Source organism: Ochlerotatus camptorhynchus, unplaced genomic scaffold (genome assembly GCF_037179485.1).
Source record: "Ochlerotatus camptorhynchus isolate MF236.1 unplaced genomic scaffold, CSIRO-AGI_Acam_v1.1 ptg000361l, whole genome shotgun sequence".
NCBI lineage: Eukaryota > Metazoa > Arthropoda > Insecta > Diptera > Culicidae > Ochlerotatus > Ochlerotatus camptorhynchus.
Window position 1 is genome coordinate 3,903,655 of NW_027040849.1, and position 16,430 is coordinate 3,920,084.

General features: G+C 42.6%; 2 protein-coding genes across 3 annotated transcripts; one reads left to right on the forward strand and one right to left on the reverse strand.

The window, feature by feature from the left end:
- Positions 1–6,573: 6,573 nt before the first annotated feature.
- Positions 6,574–7,884, reverse strand: Sgf29 (SAGA-associated factor 29). Its single transcript, XM_065232029.1, has 2 exons — positions 7,753–7,884; positions 6,574–7,696 (listed from the first exon to the last, which is right to left on the reverse strand). The coding sequence occupies exons 1-2, from the start codon at positions 7,789–7,791 to the stop codon at positions 6,863–6,865; spliced, it is 873 nt and encodes a 290-aa protein (XP_065088101.1). The 5' UTR covers positions 7,792–7,884; the 3' UTR covers positions 6,574–6,862.
- A 1,511-nt stretch (positions 7,885–9,395) lies between these two features.
- Positions 9,396–13,488, forward strand: mi (minus). 2 transcript variants are annotated; one of them, XM_065232030.1, is made up of 7 exons: positions 9,396–9,735; positions 9,836–9,902; positions 9,972–10,993; positions 11,062–11,223; positions 11,285–12,014; positions 12,077–12,237; positions 12,299–13,488. In XM_065232030.1, exons 1-7 carry the CDS (start codon positions 9,728–9,730, stop codon positions 12,855–12,857), a joined length of 2,709 nt encoding a protein of 902 aa, XP_065088102.1. In that variant the 5' UTR covers positions 9,396–9,727; the 3' UTR covers positions 12,858–13,488. The 2 variants fall into 2 exon arrangements, with proteins under 2 accessions (XP_065088102.1, XP_065088103.1); XM_065232031.1 differs by having other exon boundaries at positions 9,396–9,671.
- Positions 13,489–16,430: the final 2,942 nt, after the last annotated feature.

Genomic DNA, 16,430 nt, shown 5'->3' on the forward strand with positions numbered 1-16,430 from the left:
GACGTTAATTTTGTCCTCGACGGTCCACGACTGTCACGACCTTCTCCAACTCCAGCTCAACGCTTTTGCTAATAGGTGCCAACTGAAGAAACATCCAATTACATTCAGTTATATCCTAGAAGGCGTTGACGTACATCGTGTGAATCACATTAAGGATCTGGGAGGCATCTTAGATTGTCAACTCACATACAGCCAGCATATCTCGTACGTGATCGACAAAGCATCCAGAACGCTCGGCTTCATTTTCAGGATAGCTTAAAGTTTCACGGACATCTACTGTTTGCAGTCGCTCTACTGCTCCCTCGTCCGGTCGGTGTTAGAATACTGCTGCCCTGTATGGAATCCCAATTACTAAAACAGTGTACAAAGCGTAGAGTCTATTCAACGACGATTCATCTGGTTTGCTCTTCGACCTCGACGATTGCCTTGGAGGGATCCTTATCGCCTTCCAAGCTACGAAAGTCGGTGCCAGTTAATTCACCTGGATCCTTTGTGGAGTCAAAGAGATACGACAACGGCCCTGTTAGTGCCAGACATTCTGCAGCGCAGAATCCATTGTCATTCTATTCTACAACAAATCGACGTTAACGTTCAACCACGAGCACTCCGTAACAACGCAATGCTGAGGATACCTTTTCGTCGTACAAAGTATAGTTCGTATGGTGCTATCAATGAGCTACAAAGGGTTTTCAATCATGTTGCTTCCTTATTTGATTTTTACTTGGCACGCGAGACGCTGCGTCAGAGATTCCGTGATATATTTTTAAGAATTAGGAATTAAGTTGGACTTCACGGCCTTTGCAGCTTGTTACTTCTTGACTACATTGTATTTCCTAGTATTACTTAATCCATCATTAGGCCGTTTGCAATGCTGTTGTATTTTATAAGTACTGTTTCAATTTGAAACTAGAACAGAAACGCACCTCTCGCAATGCTGAGTTGCAGTTTCATTATTCGAGCACTATTTTGCACCAGATTTGCAACTGCTCGACTATTCTGTTTTATTTCTGAGCGAGTTTGAAACACGAATGGAACTCTGTTTCAAATTTCTTGGGATGTGTTTAAAGATGTTTCGATGAGCTTCACAAACAAAAAACGGAGAACTTCATAGAGAACAAGAAAGTTTATGGAACTTGATGATTACAAACATCTTTTAAAACTGTGCGTTGCGCTGATCGTGTTGCAGTTTTATTTTTGACAGTTTCAAATTATAGAATTGTCGTGTAGTTTAAAACAATTTTGAAACTCAGCATTGCTTTTAGAGATGAACTAGCCTAAGGCTAAAAATCTCTTAAATAAAGAATTAAAAAAAAAAAAACTCAGCATTGCAAACGGCCTTAAGACTAAACCCAGTCTGTTGATGTAGAACCAAATAAACTATGTTTGTATATACCGTGAAGTGCCATAATTTCGTGCGTCGCCTAACTCCGCGCATTTTTTCAACAATTAACCACTTCATTCGTGCAGTTGAAATGACGTTTACTACCACTTGAACTTTGAAATAAAACATTATTTTGAAATTTTTTCTTCTAGAACCACGAGAAAAGTAGCCAACATTTGTGCGTTTCATAACAAAATAGAAATTAGTTGGTTCAGTTTTGTGAAATAGCTGGTAGAAAGTCACGCCAAAACTGCTTAACAAAGTGGTCAATTCGTAGTGTATTGTACTATTTTCCAAATTTATATTTTACCCATAAACTAGTAAATAATACCGATTTGAATTTCTATCTTAATTCAAAATATCCTCAATAAAAATTTGGTTTGAATTTTTCAAAAATGCGCATAATTAGGAGCATAGGTACACGAAATTATGGCGGTATTTTGATCGAATCCTGTTAACTTGTAAACTATTTGTACTTTTTTCCTCTGTTTTCTATACTTTGCTCTACCTGCGTTTGTAAACTGACTTGTACTTTTCAGAAATGAAACACTTATTGACTTATTTTTTCTTAGTCTGATAAGTAGAAAAAAAGTCCTCAGTCTCAGTGTCTCATAGCTCCTTCTATCCTGAGGTGGTTTATCAATCAGACTTTTACATATAGGGGAAAGTGGGGCAATATGACCAGTGGGACCAAACTAAAAAAAACTGGCGTCTACGAACATTTCTCAGGCGAATCAATTAGGTGTGGGATTCTTTGGCAATAAGCTTACCCCTCACAGGAACTCGTCGAACGCAGCCTCGTCAGCCACGGTTATGGCTTGGTGGAGTCCCTCCAACGCTCGGTTGATGTCCTCCACGGTGTCAAGCGGCGGGTTGTCGATGATGTGCCTGTCTACCACGCGCTCAAACTGATCCAGTTTACGTGATGGTAGTCCTTGCGCAGGCTTGGAGCAGGGTCCACGTTGTAGCCCAGTTCAGCCAGCACCGGTTGGTGGTCGGAGCTGAGTTCGTTCAAGGCTACCGGCTTGGACAAGCCGGTACTTGTCAGGAACAGGTCTAGCGTCGTTGGGTTGCCCGCCGGTGAGATAAATGTTGGCGCATCCGAAAACCAAACGGAGTACAGCCCATGCTGTGAGTGGTCAAACAGCAGACGACCGTTCTGGTTCTGCTGGTAGTTCCGCCAGGCCTCATAGCGAGCGTTTAGATCTCCGCCAACTACGAAGCGGGAACCGGTACGGGTGATGGTGGACAGGTCCTTCTTGAATTTAGCCGCTAGTCCACTGCTGGCGGCACACTGTCGAGGGCAGTAGACGGCGATGAGCTGGACGTATCCAGTCGACGACTCCACCTCCACACCAAGGGCATCGATGATAGAGGTGCGGATATGGGACAAACTGTGGTATTTTATCCCTTTCTTGACGACGACCGCAACACCTCCCCCCCTCCCCCCTGGAGCTGGTGCGATCAAGCCGAATAATGTTGTGGTCAGGCTACCAGAAGCTGTCGCCAGATTTTAGATGGGTCTCGGTTAAATCTGTTTAGCTCTTACAGCGCAAGCATTTTTTTTTTTTTTTCTTTGGTTTGTTTTTTTCCGTCGATCTTGTTTTCCGTGCTGAGCACCAATGCTACCGACGTGCCAGGAAGGCAGCTCCTACACCTGGACCCTACCTATCGACCCAATCAACTCATGAACCGGGGACCAACGGCTTTACTTCCCATCCGAAGGAAGGCGTGATCAGAGATGTTATGCCTCAGAACATCCCGGCGGCGCCGACTAGGATTGAACCCAGGCCTGCTGGGGTGAGAGGTAATCACGCTTACCACTACACCACCGGCGCCGTTAGCGCAAGCATTCCAGGTGATGATAGTTAGCGGTTTAGATGCCATACTGGATGATGAACTTACCGAGGACTTGGATCTGCTCGGGCTTATGGCGGCTCTTCGAAGATTTCCATCAGTTCATCTGCTGAGAACAGATCGGGGTTGTTGCTTAGCGCTGGTGATTGTCTCCTGAATCCAGGGGGGAAATCTTTATCGAGCAGAATCACTGGAAGCTTCTTGAGGAGAGGTTGTCCTTCTTGCGTCCTGGTTGATTATCGCCTGCTTTCGGATGCGTTTGGAGCACTGTCTGTCAGAACCTTGACGGCACCACCACAGTTGGCGCATTTTAACGCCACGGCTCCATCCGCAGGGCAGTCAGAAGTGGCGTGTTCGTGAGCGCAGTTGCTGCAGCGTGGCTTGATGTTGCAGTTGCGGGTACCGTGTCCAAATTGACTCGAAAATTGAGGCACCTCTGGCACTGCGTTACGTCACGATGGCCACCGTGGCCACCACGGTATGGCTCCCACCGTACGATGATGGAGTAGATCGATCGGATGGGTTGTAGCGCATTGAGCGTCACCTTCCCTTTCTGGAAGTGCACCAGGAAAAGACAATCTGGGTAAGGATTGGCTCTGAAGACTGGGATGACTCGGGCTGTGCTCCCGCTTCGCGGTGGGGGTTTGCCTCAATGCGTTCCTCCGTGGGTGCACGCTTGCGCGCGGGGCCTTCGCGGGCTCCCGTGTGTGGGTGTGTGTCCCGCGGGCGCTGCAGTCATTACCAAACAGTCAATTCAGAACTGGCACGGCTGAGGGAATCCGACTGTCTAATTAAAACAAAGCATTGTGATGGCCTCACTCAACAGGTGTTGACACAATGTGATTTCTGCCCAGTGCTCTGAATGTCAACGTGAAGAAATTCAAGCAAGCGCGGGTAAACGGCGGGAGTAACTATGACTCTCTTAAGGTAGCCAAATGCCTCGTCATCTAATTAGTGACGCGCATGAATGGATTAACGAGATTCCCTCTGTCCCTATCTACTATCTAGCGAAACCACAGCCAAGGGAACGGGCTTGGAAACACTAGCGGGGAAAGAAAACCCTGTTGAGCTTGACTCTAGTCTGGCATTGTAAGGCGATATAAGAGGTGCAGAATAGGTGGGAGCCGGGGTAACATATTATCTCCCCGGCACCAATGAAATACCACCACTTTTACTGTTGCCTTACTTACATGATCAGGTGGAACAAGTGCTAAGGTTATGTTTTGTCTTCACGTTTTCGTCTCTCCTTGTCATTCGGAAGACAGCGATTGGGGCTAGTTTGTACCGGTTCTTGATTTCAGCTTCAACCATCTTGGGGTCGAAGTTTGGTAGACCCCTGATGACTACCTTGAAGGGCTTCTCACCGGGGATGTTATGCGTGAAGAATTCCACCTCGTACTCCGCTTTCGTTCGGAGCATCACCTTCGTGCCGATCCTACCGAGCTTAAACTCAGCTGCAACGTCCAGCGATGAGAGATCGCCAATCAGCGTGTTGAGTGGCACTTGCTACACCACCATTGGAGGAAGCTTTATTTTTGCTGCACTCGGGTTGGCAGCAGTTTCGTTGTCGACGGCGTCGCTGAAATCACCAATGACGCTGACGTTCGTCGCGGTGGCATCCTGTCCACTCGCACCATCGGACTGGCCCTGATTTTTCTTCTTCTTCTTAGACCACTTCACCGTGGCTGAGGTGGTATTCCCAACATCGGTGGGAAGAGTAGCGTACCTGTCAAAAACCTGAAAACGTATCTATTGTGCGCCGGCCTTTATTTTGCCATCAAGTAAGTCGAGTCTTTGCGGAAATCGAACCGCTTATGAACCGGGTTTCCACTTGCTTGTTCTTCTTTTTCAATATTGTCTTCATCCAGGGTTTTCTCGTCGATGGCCTTGACTTCTTCGTCGAGCACCTCAATCGCGTCCGCTGTGGCACCTCCGGCTACGATTCCTGCGTACGAACTAGCATCCAAACTGTTATCACTTTGATCTTCATCCCGGTCGCACTTTTCTACATCCTGTTTTCGTTAACTTCGACTGAATCGCATTCGGTTTTATCAAATAAACAGTGAGCATGCATAAAGGCGTATACGCGATGATCGATTCTCTTCATCGGTTTTCTCTTTGCATTACTACAGCTAAGCGAAACAATTTCTAGAATTTGTTCAATGCAGTACTGTAACAAGTTGTATTGGCAATCAAAAGCACCAGCAAACGGACCGAGAAACGTTAATTCAAGCGAGTTATTAACTAAAGCGAAAATGGACGAAGACAATCGATCAACGCGTTTACGCCATCTAAGATTGGGTCAATCGCTAAAAATCTGCTATTTATCCATTTTATCTAGATGAACGCTATTGAAAATTTTGTCGATTGCTGAATTTATGTATGGGCTCAAATAAGGGGCATTTAGGTCGACATTACATCCATTTCACCAATCGGTTTGAATACATTATCTGAATGAAAGCGGCGCCGATGGTGTAGTGGTAAGCGTGATTACCTCTCACCCCAGCAGGCCTAGGCTCAATCCCAGTCGGCGCCGTCGGGATGTACTGAGGCATAACATCTCTGATCACGCCTTCCTTCGGAAGGGAAGTAAAACCGTTGGCCCCCGGTTCATGAGTTGATGGGTCGATAGGTAGGGTCCAGGTGTGGGAGCTGCCTCCCTGGCGTCGGTAGCATTGGTGCTCAGCACGGAAAACAAGATCGACGGAAAACAAATCAAAGAAAAAAAAATTATCTGAATGACAATCTTTTAAATTTGTCGAACCCCATAACGGAATCCCTTTGAAGACTTCATCAGTGCCAAGTGGTGTTGAGTACTTGACACTGATGAAGTCTGCAACTCGGTCTGCAAGTAGTAGACGAAATACGCGTATCTGTCAAAAGATAAGCAATTATAACGGAATTAAAAGGAAATAAACCAACACACTCAAAGCTCTTCATCTGAATGCCCTTCGTTTTCTGAGCACGATATTTTTTTTCGAATCCATGGACTATCCTCTCGGTTTTTAAATGAAGATTTAAAGCAAAATAATAACGCTTTTTGGCACTAAATCAACAAATTGACAGTTCGCTCACGTAGAAAGTCGTTAATATACATTAAAAATGGAACCGAAATCCAGAATTTCATCAATTTTGGTGCACTATTTTAAATACGTGCGATTACATTAGAAAAAATGAGCATATTTAAAATCGAGATTAAAGTCTATGGGATCGAAAAAAATATGAAGCTCTTTCAGATGATGTATAAGAACCGGCATATTATTCAAAATTAAAAACCCAATTACAGATCAAGACAGAGGGTCGATTTTTCTTAATGATAAAAAAAAATGATGTCCAGTTAATTACGTATATTTTAATGTAGACATTTGAGACAAGATTACTAGGTAGTTGACCACTTTACTATTAGAGACAAAACGGTTTGAGAACATTTTAGAACTGATCATCCAGCATAAATGCATCCATTAAATTTTCCTCCTTTGACTGCATCAAATTTCCCGACGATACAGAAATATTTCCCCCGGCAGAACCTGCTAAATTGGCCACACTGCCCGATGAGGCGGTTGATGTTCCTGCCCCAGATCCAAACGAATTCGTAGTGGAGACCGTTGTTTGCTGAGAGGACTGTCAGGAGCTACCTCCGACCTTTTTGTTCTGCTTGATGGCAATAACATAACGCTGAGCGACAAACAACGGCGGCGAGTAACCGTCTGCATAAGTAGGATCTTCAAACAATACTTCGTACTCTTCGTTAGCCGTTTGAGGAAGTTGATTTATGACTGCCTTATAGAAGCAGGTAGTTTGAGGATATAGCGCCATAACTGTCGTACCCTTTGGAAATAGTGCTTGCCCATCAGTTTCAGGATTGGCTCTCATCAACGGTAGTGGAACGATACGACGTTTGCTTAGAATATGTCGATCTTTTTGTTCTTCGTCTATATCATCCACCTCATATTTGTTTGCTGAAGAAATGTATTGGACTACTTCGGCCAAAATCCAATTCTCTTCGTCTTCCAAACCTTTTACCAAAGCTGCTACCATGTCTCCCGGTTTGGCAACATAACTATTATCTGCTGTTATGCTTCCACATAAAGGCGGAATCTTTTCTCCAGGTTTACTTACAAACAGCGGTAATGTTTGCGCTGAAATTTGCAGCATCTTCATCAACGCTCCTCTTCTGATGGTTTCCTTGTTACCGGCGTTTCTCGCTTGGATTCTACGTTCGTTGCGTATGTTTCGAATGTCTTGAATCTTAGCTAGAGCTTGGCGGATTAAATTTTCCTCTTGGATTGCATCCTGAATGCCAATTTTGTGAAGCGTTTTCAACTTGTGGGTCACAGCTGGCGACTTCTCTTCGCTCGACATCTTGGCCAATCGAATAGTTGTTACGATGTTTGGCTCGTTCCGCTTCCGTTCGTTTTCGATTTCAACTATCAGCGATTTGAGGGACCGTAGACGCTCCTGTTTCAAACATCATAGTGAATATCCCGAATATTTGAAAATAAAACAATGTATACCTGCACTTGGAGCATTGCTTGCTCCGCGGTTAATGGCATATTTAAGGTTCAATTTCGTCAGATTAATCTACGCTCTACGAATGCTGAAATTAAATTTGAAGAAAACACGGATGCAACTGGATGTTGGTTAAAATCTGTTGTCGTTAGTGTCATACACGAACCAAATGTTTTGCGCATCAACATGTCAAATAAACTGTTATAATTTGACATGTACTGAGCCGGCGCTGGTGGTGTATACACGGTAACCGCAAAATACCCAATAATGACTACAAAGTAAGCATTTTCGAGGGAAACTGGGACTACCCATTAAGGCTGTGAACCATTTGCCGAGTTAAATTTAACTCGTGGTTAAAAGTGACATTTCGAAAGTTATTTTCTATGTTCGAAAATCCCCGTGCTGTCGATCGACCGGTTTTCGAGCCATGGTCGTCAAAATTTAACTTCTTGTCTGTCAGAAATAACCATGCTCGGATAGCAGGGTTAATCGATAACTTTCCATCTGTCAAATTTTAACCAAAAGTTAAAATAATCCACCAAATGGTTCAGAGCCTAAATGATTAAAATTATACCCATTTATGAATAATTACAACTACAAAAACAAGTAGTAAGTATTCATTTTTGAGTAACAAATACTCATAAATCGGTAATATTTTTACTCGTTGAATGGGTAGTCCCACCCGCATAAACGCGAACCATAAATTGACCTTACCTAAAATGGTTAAAAATTGTTTATAATCCCTGCTAAACTTTAACTGAAATGGTTATGGAACTTTACATGAACGTTTAATGATAAAGTTTCAACCTTATGTATTATAGTTTTTTGGAACTGGACTTTACAAATAATGGGTTGTTAAGAACCATTACCATTCCAAATTCTTGTTTTCTCCATACATTTTCAGAAAGAGAACTATATAAGAACGTTTTTACTTATGATTTGAGAACATTAATGGTAATGGTTATGGTAGTCAGTAAGGTCAATTAATGGTTTTGTATTATCGCTCAACTTTACGTGGATTATATCGTGAATTGGTAATCAGTAAATTACAGGCAACCAATTCACGATATATTCCACATAAAGTTGATCGATGTTACAAAACCATTCGTGGACCTTACTGACTACCATAACCATTACCATTAAAGTTCTCAAACCATAAGTTAAAAGGTTCTAATATAGTTCTCTTTCCGAAAATGTATGGAGAAAACAAAAATTTGGAACGGTAATGGTTCTTAACAACCCATTATTTGTAAGGTCCAGTTCCAAAAAACTATAATACATAAGGTTGAAACTTTATCATTAAACGTTCATGTAAAGTTCCATAACCATTCCAGTTAAAGTTTAGCAGGGATTATAAACAATTTTTAACCATTTTAGGTAAGGTCAATTTATGGTTCGCGTTTATGCGGGCAGTCTCCCTCGAAAATGCTTACTTTGTATACTATATTCAGGGGAATAGTTTAATTTATCAGTGTTGTTTACAAAATCTGATAGGCGCTTGTCAATTGTTGGTCGAGATTTATTCCCTCCTGACACACATCTGAAACGCTCGAAACTGTTATACAGGTCGTGCAACAAAATAACCGTTGAAACATTTCATGCAATATCATAACCCAAAAAGTTTCTTCACTTCAAGAAGAACAGTGGAAGCAAATGGTGGAGCTAAGTTTTATTTTGCAATTTTCTACAGTTTTCGGCGTAAAGTTTACTATTATTTTATGTTAACACTATAGTTTAAGTAACGGGATGAATGTTTTGCTAAAATTCATAGCGATCGATCCCAAACCTGTGTCCGGAATGCGTTTGTGAAAATAGCCTAATTTCATCCCAGCCTCTGTTGGCAAGAGAAAAAAAAGGAGCGTAAAAATTCGAATACGCAGTGTAGCAAGCCTAGAAAAAGAAGCAACAAACGCAACATAACAAGGTATATCGCGCGCTCCGTCCTAATGATGTGGGGAAGCTCTACGTAATCAGTGCAACATGTATGGGTATAGAGGCCAAGTTTTTGGTATATCTACACTTAAACCCTTAATTTGATAAGTTAATTCAAAAAATAATAAATAAACATTTTCGTAAATTTTACATCAGAAAAATGATTACCAAAAGCAACAGACTAAACCTTAGTAACAATGAATCGATTGGAGAAGTCTCTGTGGTTAGTATAACAGAAATGATAGCATTTGGGAAGAAGACTTAGTTTGAACATATTTTACTATATCTGTAGGATTCCAATTGTGATCGGGTGGCGCCGGAAGCAACTTCCTCGGAACCGAGTAATGAAGAGGCGCCGGTAAACTATATAGAGAATAAGATCATAAGTTTACTTAATCAAGCCGACGATAAAGCAAGTGTTCCAAGCTCTTCGAAAGAACAAGAAGTAGACCGACCTGTTGAGGCTGTGGAAAAATCCCCGGAGAAAACAGAACGCATTAGCGGTATGTTGGCAGCTGAAGACAGCTGTAATGCGGTCGACAATAAAATTTCATCTTGTGATGATGAAACCAGTCATAATGAAGTGCCTCCGGGAGAACTTTCCTTTAATGGGAAGATTAAAAGCTTGAATGCTCCCTGTGAAGGCTCGCAGTGCGAGCTGGCGAGTGCTAAGAAAGGACTCGAAAGAACAAACACGAACGAGAAAGTTCGCAAAGATAAGCTAAACGAGTCATTCGAGATACTAACGAAGGAGAACAGCTCGTTGATGCATTATAACAATGAGAAATCTCCGGATCTTTTTGCCGACGACGACAATGATGACAGTTGCATGGATGATTCGAAATCAGATTCCGATGAAGTGGGCGATGAAGACAATGTTACCAGCACTAGTGCCGTTTGCGTGGATCCAATTGCACAAATTGAGAAAACGCTATTGAAAAAGCTACAATCCTCTCTGTCGGGGGTTCTGCCTCCTCCGTCCGTTACGTACCCTTGCATCGATGCTAGTCGAATGTTAACGTTGTTTAAACAGAATGAAGATCGCTTGTTCTATCGAAATGAAGTTGTGGAGCCATTCAAATCTGTATGTTTGAGTAAACCAACTCATTCACCGGAAGAACTTCGCAAGCTGGAGTGGCCAGAGTTGATGAAAGCCAGAGCGCATGGTTTGTACTATAATCATTCTATCATATCCGAGAAAATAGACATGCTCGGATTGAAATACATAGACCGGTACATAGGATCGGAAACCAGCTCAACCTTAAACGAAACTCGAGCGCCTTGTAGCACGAGAAAACGGAATTTGCCTTTGAAGTAAGTGAATCCCTATGTTGTTGGTGATTGGTTACCTTCATAACAAAATGTTAATGTTTGATTTACAGAATGCTTAATCAATCACCGGGAAGCCGTTTGAGTCACTTGGCCCGTCGTCGAGCAGTTTTTTCGTCGGCCAATCTACTCAACAGCTCAGTTGGTTCCTGTGTGGCTGGTACTTCTTCGTCATCTCGCCGTTCGTGCAATAGACAAATCTTGCTCGATCCCAAGTAAGGTTGGCCTCTATTAGGAGTGTGGGTGTATTATTCCATTCCTTACTGTTTGTTGCAGGAAATCAGATAATCGTCGCAAGCACAAAGGACGAACGCCGAAGCGTCGTACCCCTGGTCGACGAAAGACGCCTCGTAGGAAGACTCCCGGATCATCGGTCAAAAAGCGAATGCTCAGTCTACCAGTGGCTAAGGCTACTCAGCCACACACCAGAGAAGGTTCCAAGCGCGCATTGTTTCAAAGTCCATCCGACGATCCCGTACCAAAAGCATCGTCCACGTCCACTTGCGTCATCAGTAGGGCCGTAGCCAGCAAAGTTCAAAAGTCAAAACGAGCTTTGTTCTCCCCAGCAAAGCCATGTAATTTCCCGCAATCATCAGCTTGCGATAGTCGTTCGGATATCGGTACCACTCAGCGGTACGAATCCTCAACCAATAATGTTACCATTTTGAAAGAAAGTAGCGGAATCAGAAACATGAGCACTGGGGAGACGGTGGATTTGGTCGGGCCAAATGGCAAAAGAAAGCGCCCAGTAGACGACGAGGATGACGAAAAAGCGATCCGATGTAAGCTTCCCCGAATGGATTCGATTAAAGAGGAGGATCTTACGCCTCGATCGTTAAGGCTGGCACGCAGTCAAAGCTTTTGTGTGGGCTCACAGACCCTGAATAGTACAGGTACCTCAGAAAGCAGTCTCTGTGGCAAATATCTGTACAGAGCCAACTCGGAGGTGGTATTTCCGCACTCCGGCAGCCGACCTGTAACGACGTTAACGGAGAACCATAAAAAGGTAATCAATCACGGTTTTATCATGCTATTAATTAGATTCAAATAAATTTATTATATCTATAGAAACTACTGTGGGCTGTGTCGCAAGCGTTGCAATCCAAGCAAATTTCGGTGAAGCACGAAAACTTTAAACATGTAGCCTCCAACCTGGCTCGGGTTGTAAAACGTTTGTTCCTTGAATTCAACGACCACTCCGTCTCTAGTACTAGTGAAAAATTGTTAAGGTAAGTTATCATCTGAAAGCCAGACACTTGAACATGCTAATCAACCCCCTCGAACCAACAGGTTGGCCCACAAACACGTGTTCGAGGTGATCCAGGGTCAAAACGTAGACGATATCTATCTTAAGGAGAAAACTCGTATCATGAACATGCGAAACATCCTCAAACCTAATGGTTACATATCTCCGAAAGAATACGAACAGCGCAAGCAAATGATGAGGCGGGCCAGCTCCGCGTCGGTTTTAATCCTAGGCGGGTCGATCGATGCGTCTCAAGTTGCATCCTCTAGCCAACCGCTGCCGCTCAGTCAAGGTTCGATATTCTCGCAAAGTTCCGAGTTCCTCAATCAGCTGTCGCAATTATCGTCCGTTCGCACCTACAGTCAATCCTCAGCCTTCGTTGAATCGACGTCGAAGAACACGATTCTCCGGGAGAACATCGACAGCGAGCAACGACAAAAATCGGCCCAGAAGCAAATGTCTTTCTCCGGAAAGGATCAGAAGAATGTCAGTCCTTACGCCGATAGCAAAAGTGGTTCCCAGGCTAAAGCGAAACTCCTAGTTGGAGGTGTCGTTCTACCTAGTAGTATCCTGAAGGCGAAGAGGCAGATCTCATTCGAATGAAACCGACTTGTTTAGTGTTTATACAGGTAAATTTAAAATCTATTTTCGAGAATAACCTCCGTAATTCAGGGCACTTAAGGTCGCAGTTAGGTAAAAAAAAATGTTAGATAGGAAAGTGATTTTTTAAATGACTTTATTTAGGAGATTTTTAGCCACGGGCTAGTTCATTTCCGAAGAACAGTGAATTATTTGATTTGTTTTAATAAAAAGCGCGGAATTATGCTGTGCACTGATTTAGGGTGATTTACGGTACGTTTTTGCTTGTTCTTGCACCAATTCGATTTGTTTGCGGGCAACATTTGGATCACCAGACTGCAATATCCGGTTGCAGCTCATCCGGATATCAAGGGAACAACCCTCACGTGTAATGTTTTTTTTTGGATTTATCTTCGAAGTGCATATTTAAAACCAACTAAGTTAACAATGTTTATACGGAATAAAGAATTTGTAATTTATTGAAATTGAAACCATAACGGTGTGTGCAGAAATGAGAACAGAAAAGAAAGCATGTTCTACCTACAGATTTTAGTTAGCCACATTAAATTCTCGGAATATGTCATACGACTGCTACATGGAAGCACCTCATTGATAAAGACCGCAGCAGACGGGAATTGAATTTCTAGGCTTATGAATTAAATTTGCAGGGTACTGAATTCTTACAAAATAAATGTTTATCACTTTGAGCTTCATAGACTGGTCGTATGCTGTTGTTTTTTTAAAAGTGAATTATGTTATACATCATGATTGTGAGAGATAATCCCGATGGTAAATAATACCCCGGACAGATTATGGCTTACCTATATCATGTAATATAGGCTGTCTTGCAATGAGCACTCATACAGGATTTCCAGTGAAAACTAGATGTATGAGTGCTCATTGCAATACATGATATAAGCCATAGTCTGTACGTGGGCCCTCGCCTATGCTCGCTACGGCTACTTGTTATTAGTAGAGATAGGGGTGCCACCTCCTTAGGTTATAATGCTACGAGAAAACATACATAGATTTTTTTCCATAACGGTTTTCCCGTAGACGTTACGTGATTCTCATATGCCCACACGAATTGCCAGCGAAAAAGTGACATCATTTGACATTGGGCGCTTGAAAACTGATCGTACGTCCGGACGGACCGCTCCGCTAGAGTAATTTCATCCACCGGGCTATCAATTTTTTTTTGTAGCGGCTGACTACGCGGTCAGCCATGTTTTCATTTCGTTCGTGGAAGTCGTTTGTTTTTATCCGGGCCGCGAAATTGGGCTCCGATCTCCGGGAGTGACGCGTTTATCGGTTCCGAATATCTCTTCGTGATTGTGGTTTGTTTAGTGAGAGCACTCAACTTGCTAGAATCAAGAATCAAGCAGCTCTAAGCACAGAACAGTTCCGGAAATAGATATTTATTCGACCGAAACTGGGATTAAATCTCCTCCCAACGGTACCGAGGAGGTCTACAAAATCAGCATGCCAACATGCCAAGTGGATTATTCTCAAGGTAAATATACTGTATGTAAACGGAAATAAGGGCAACGTTGATAATGTTTGTTTATATTTTTTATCCAGATCCACTTGAGTGCAATTCCGGATTAACGGTGGTGGAGCTGGAATTAGCTTTCTACGGGAAGTTGATTTAATACTAAAGGAAACTAGCGGTTTTAAATTGGCTCACTACTTGACTAGCCTATTGGCACAAACCAAGTGACAGACGACTTACTGGCGAAGAAATCAATTAAAATAATGTGGTTCGCTGTAATAGAATTTTCTTAGAAGCTTGTGCCATCATCCACCAGATGGGATAGTATTTTTGTTTTGGTTTTGCACGAAGTTGATTTTGTGTACAATGATTCTTTGACAGTGTGCAAAGAGTGTATATCATTTTGTCATTTTTTTATGCATTCTAGTTTTGAGTAAAGTGAAAGAGATAGAACCAAAACATTCTAGTACATTTGGTGAAAATGCTAGTTCAATCCAGTAGTAGTGTTGCCATGTGGTACAAACCACTGGTAGTGGTGTTGCCATGTGGTACACTGAAAAATTGCAATAGCAGGTTAGTCACCAAAGTTTTCGAGCCGCTCCGTCTGTCACTTCGTTTGTGCTATTGGTTCCAAGCAAATCGATTAACGTACCCCATTCTAATCGAAATTCTAGTACTACACTAAATTTGTTTTGATTCGCTATGAAAGTTTGACAGATAAAATGAGGGGTTCGTTGAGCACGTTTCTTTGGAACCTTCTGGTCTTAGAGTTATCTCTATCTTTCTTCGGGATCTTCAGCTATTAAGGCCCACATTAGATCCGGATGGGACGCGTTGCAGCAAGTGACAACTAAATCTATTGTCTAACTGTCAAATTTACGTCAACGTAACGCAAACGGATCTTATGTGGGTGGCCCTTTAGAGTTACCTCTATGATAATACCATAGAGGTAACTCCAAGACTAGTAGGTCCCGAAGAAATGTGCTCAGCTTTTGGCTCAGCTCTGGTACTATCTTCGGTCCCAAGCTAATCGATACACCCCTCGAAACATAGGAAAATCCTCGAACCCCTCATAGTGTAGTACTAGAATGTCTACAAGAATGGGGTACGTTAATCCTTTTGCATGGGACCAATAGGCTAGTCAAGTAGTGAACCAATTTAAAATCGCTAGTTTCCACCGGTTGGTATAAGCACCGACGAACCGACATGCCACAGGAGCATTTCGTTTGTCCACAATTCGAATTGTCAAATGAGCGATTCGAACTTTCAAACGCGATCAGATCCGTCAAATGAGGTGAAACGCAAACCAAGACAATATAAACTATACGTGGGTTCGTGACCTTGCTCATGGTATGACGCGATCGGATTAGTAGATGTCGGTAATGTTTAACGTATTTCAAATATGGCGTCGTGAGCACGAATTTGAAAGTATATAAATAACCATAACAAGTTTATTAGGGAGCCCTGATAAACAAATACCATACACGCTATTTGTGGGCTACTCAGTGACTTGGTAGGTAGATCGCACTCATTTTTACATGCTGTATGGAGTTGTCAAAAAACGAGTAAACTGGTTTTACCAACAATCAATACGAAACTAACGATTTTAAATTAGCTCATTACTTGACTAGCCTATTGGTCCCAAGCAAACGATTAACGTACCCCATTCTAGTCGAAATTCTAGTACTACGCAATGTTTGTTCTGATTCGCTATGAAAGTTTGACATATAAAATGAGGGGTTATTGGTTTTTCTTATGTTTCGAGGGGTGAATCGATTAGCTTGGGACCGAAGAGAGTACCAGAGCTGAGCCAAAAAGTTGAGAACGTTATTTCGGGACCTTCTAGTCTTAGAGTTACCTCTATGTTATAACTCTGTAGTCTGAACGTACTATAAGACTAGAAGGTCCCGAAATAACGTGTTCAACTTTTTGGCTCAGCTCTGGTACTCTCTTCGGTCCCAAGCTAATCGATTCACCCCTCGAAACATAGGAAAAACCAATAACCCCTAATTTTATCTGTCAAACTTTCATAGCGAATCAAAACAAACATTGTGTAGTACTAGAATTTCGACTAGAATTGGGTACGTTAATCGTTTGCTTGGGAC

What these genes read in the sequence shown, in the direction of transcription:
- Sgf29 (XM_065232029.1), bottom strand. Translation starts at nt 7,791, where the DNA reads ATGCCATTAACCGCGGAGCAAGCAATGCTCCAAGTGCAG. An exon ending in AAGCAATGCTCCAAGTGCAG is followed by an intron (nt 7,697 to 7,752) that starts GTATACATTGTT and finishes TGTTTGAAACAG; the next exon opens with GAGCGTCTACGGTCCCTCAA.
- mi (XM_065232030.1), top strand. An exon ending in CGATTGGAGAAGTCTCTGTG is followed by an intron (nt 9,903 to 9,971) that starts GTTAGTATAACA and finishes CTATATCTGTAG; the next exon opens with GATTCCAATTGTGATCGGGT. An exon ending in TAACGGAGAACCATAAAAAG is followed by an intron (nt 12,015 to 12,076) that starts GTAATCAATCAC and finishes TTATATCTATAG; the next exon opens with AAACTACTGTGGGCTGTGTC.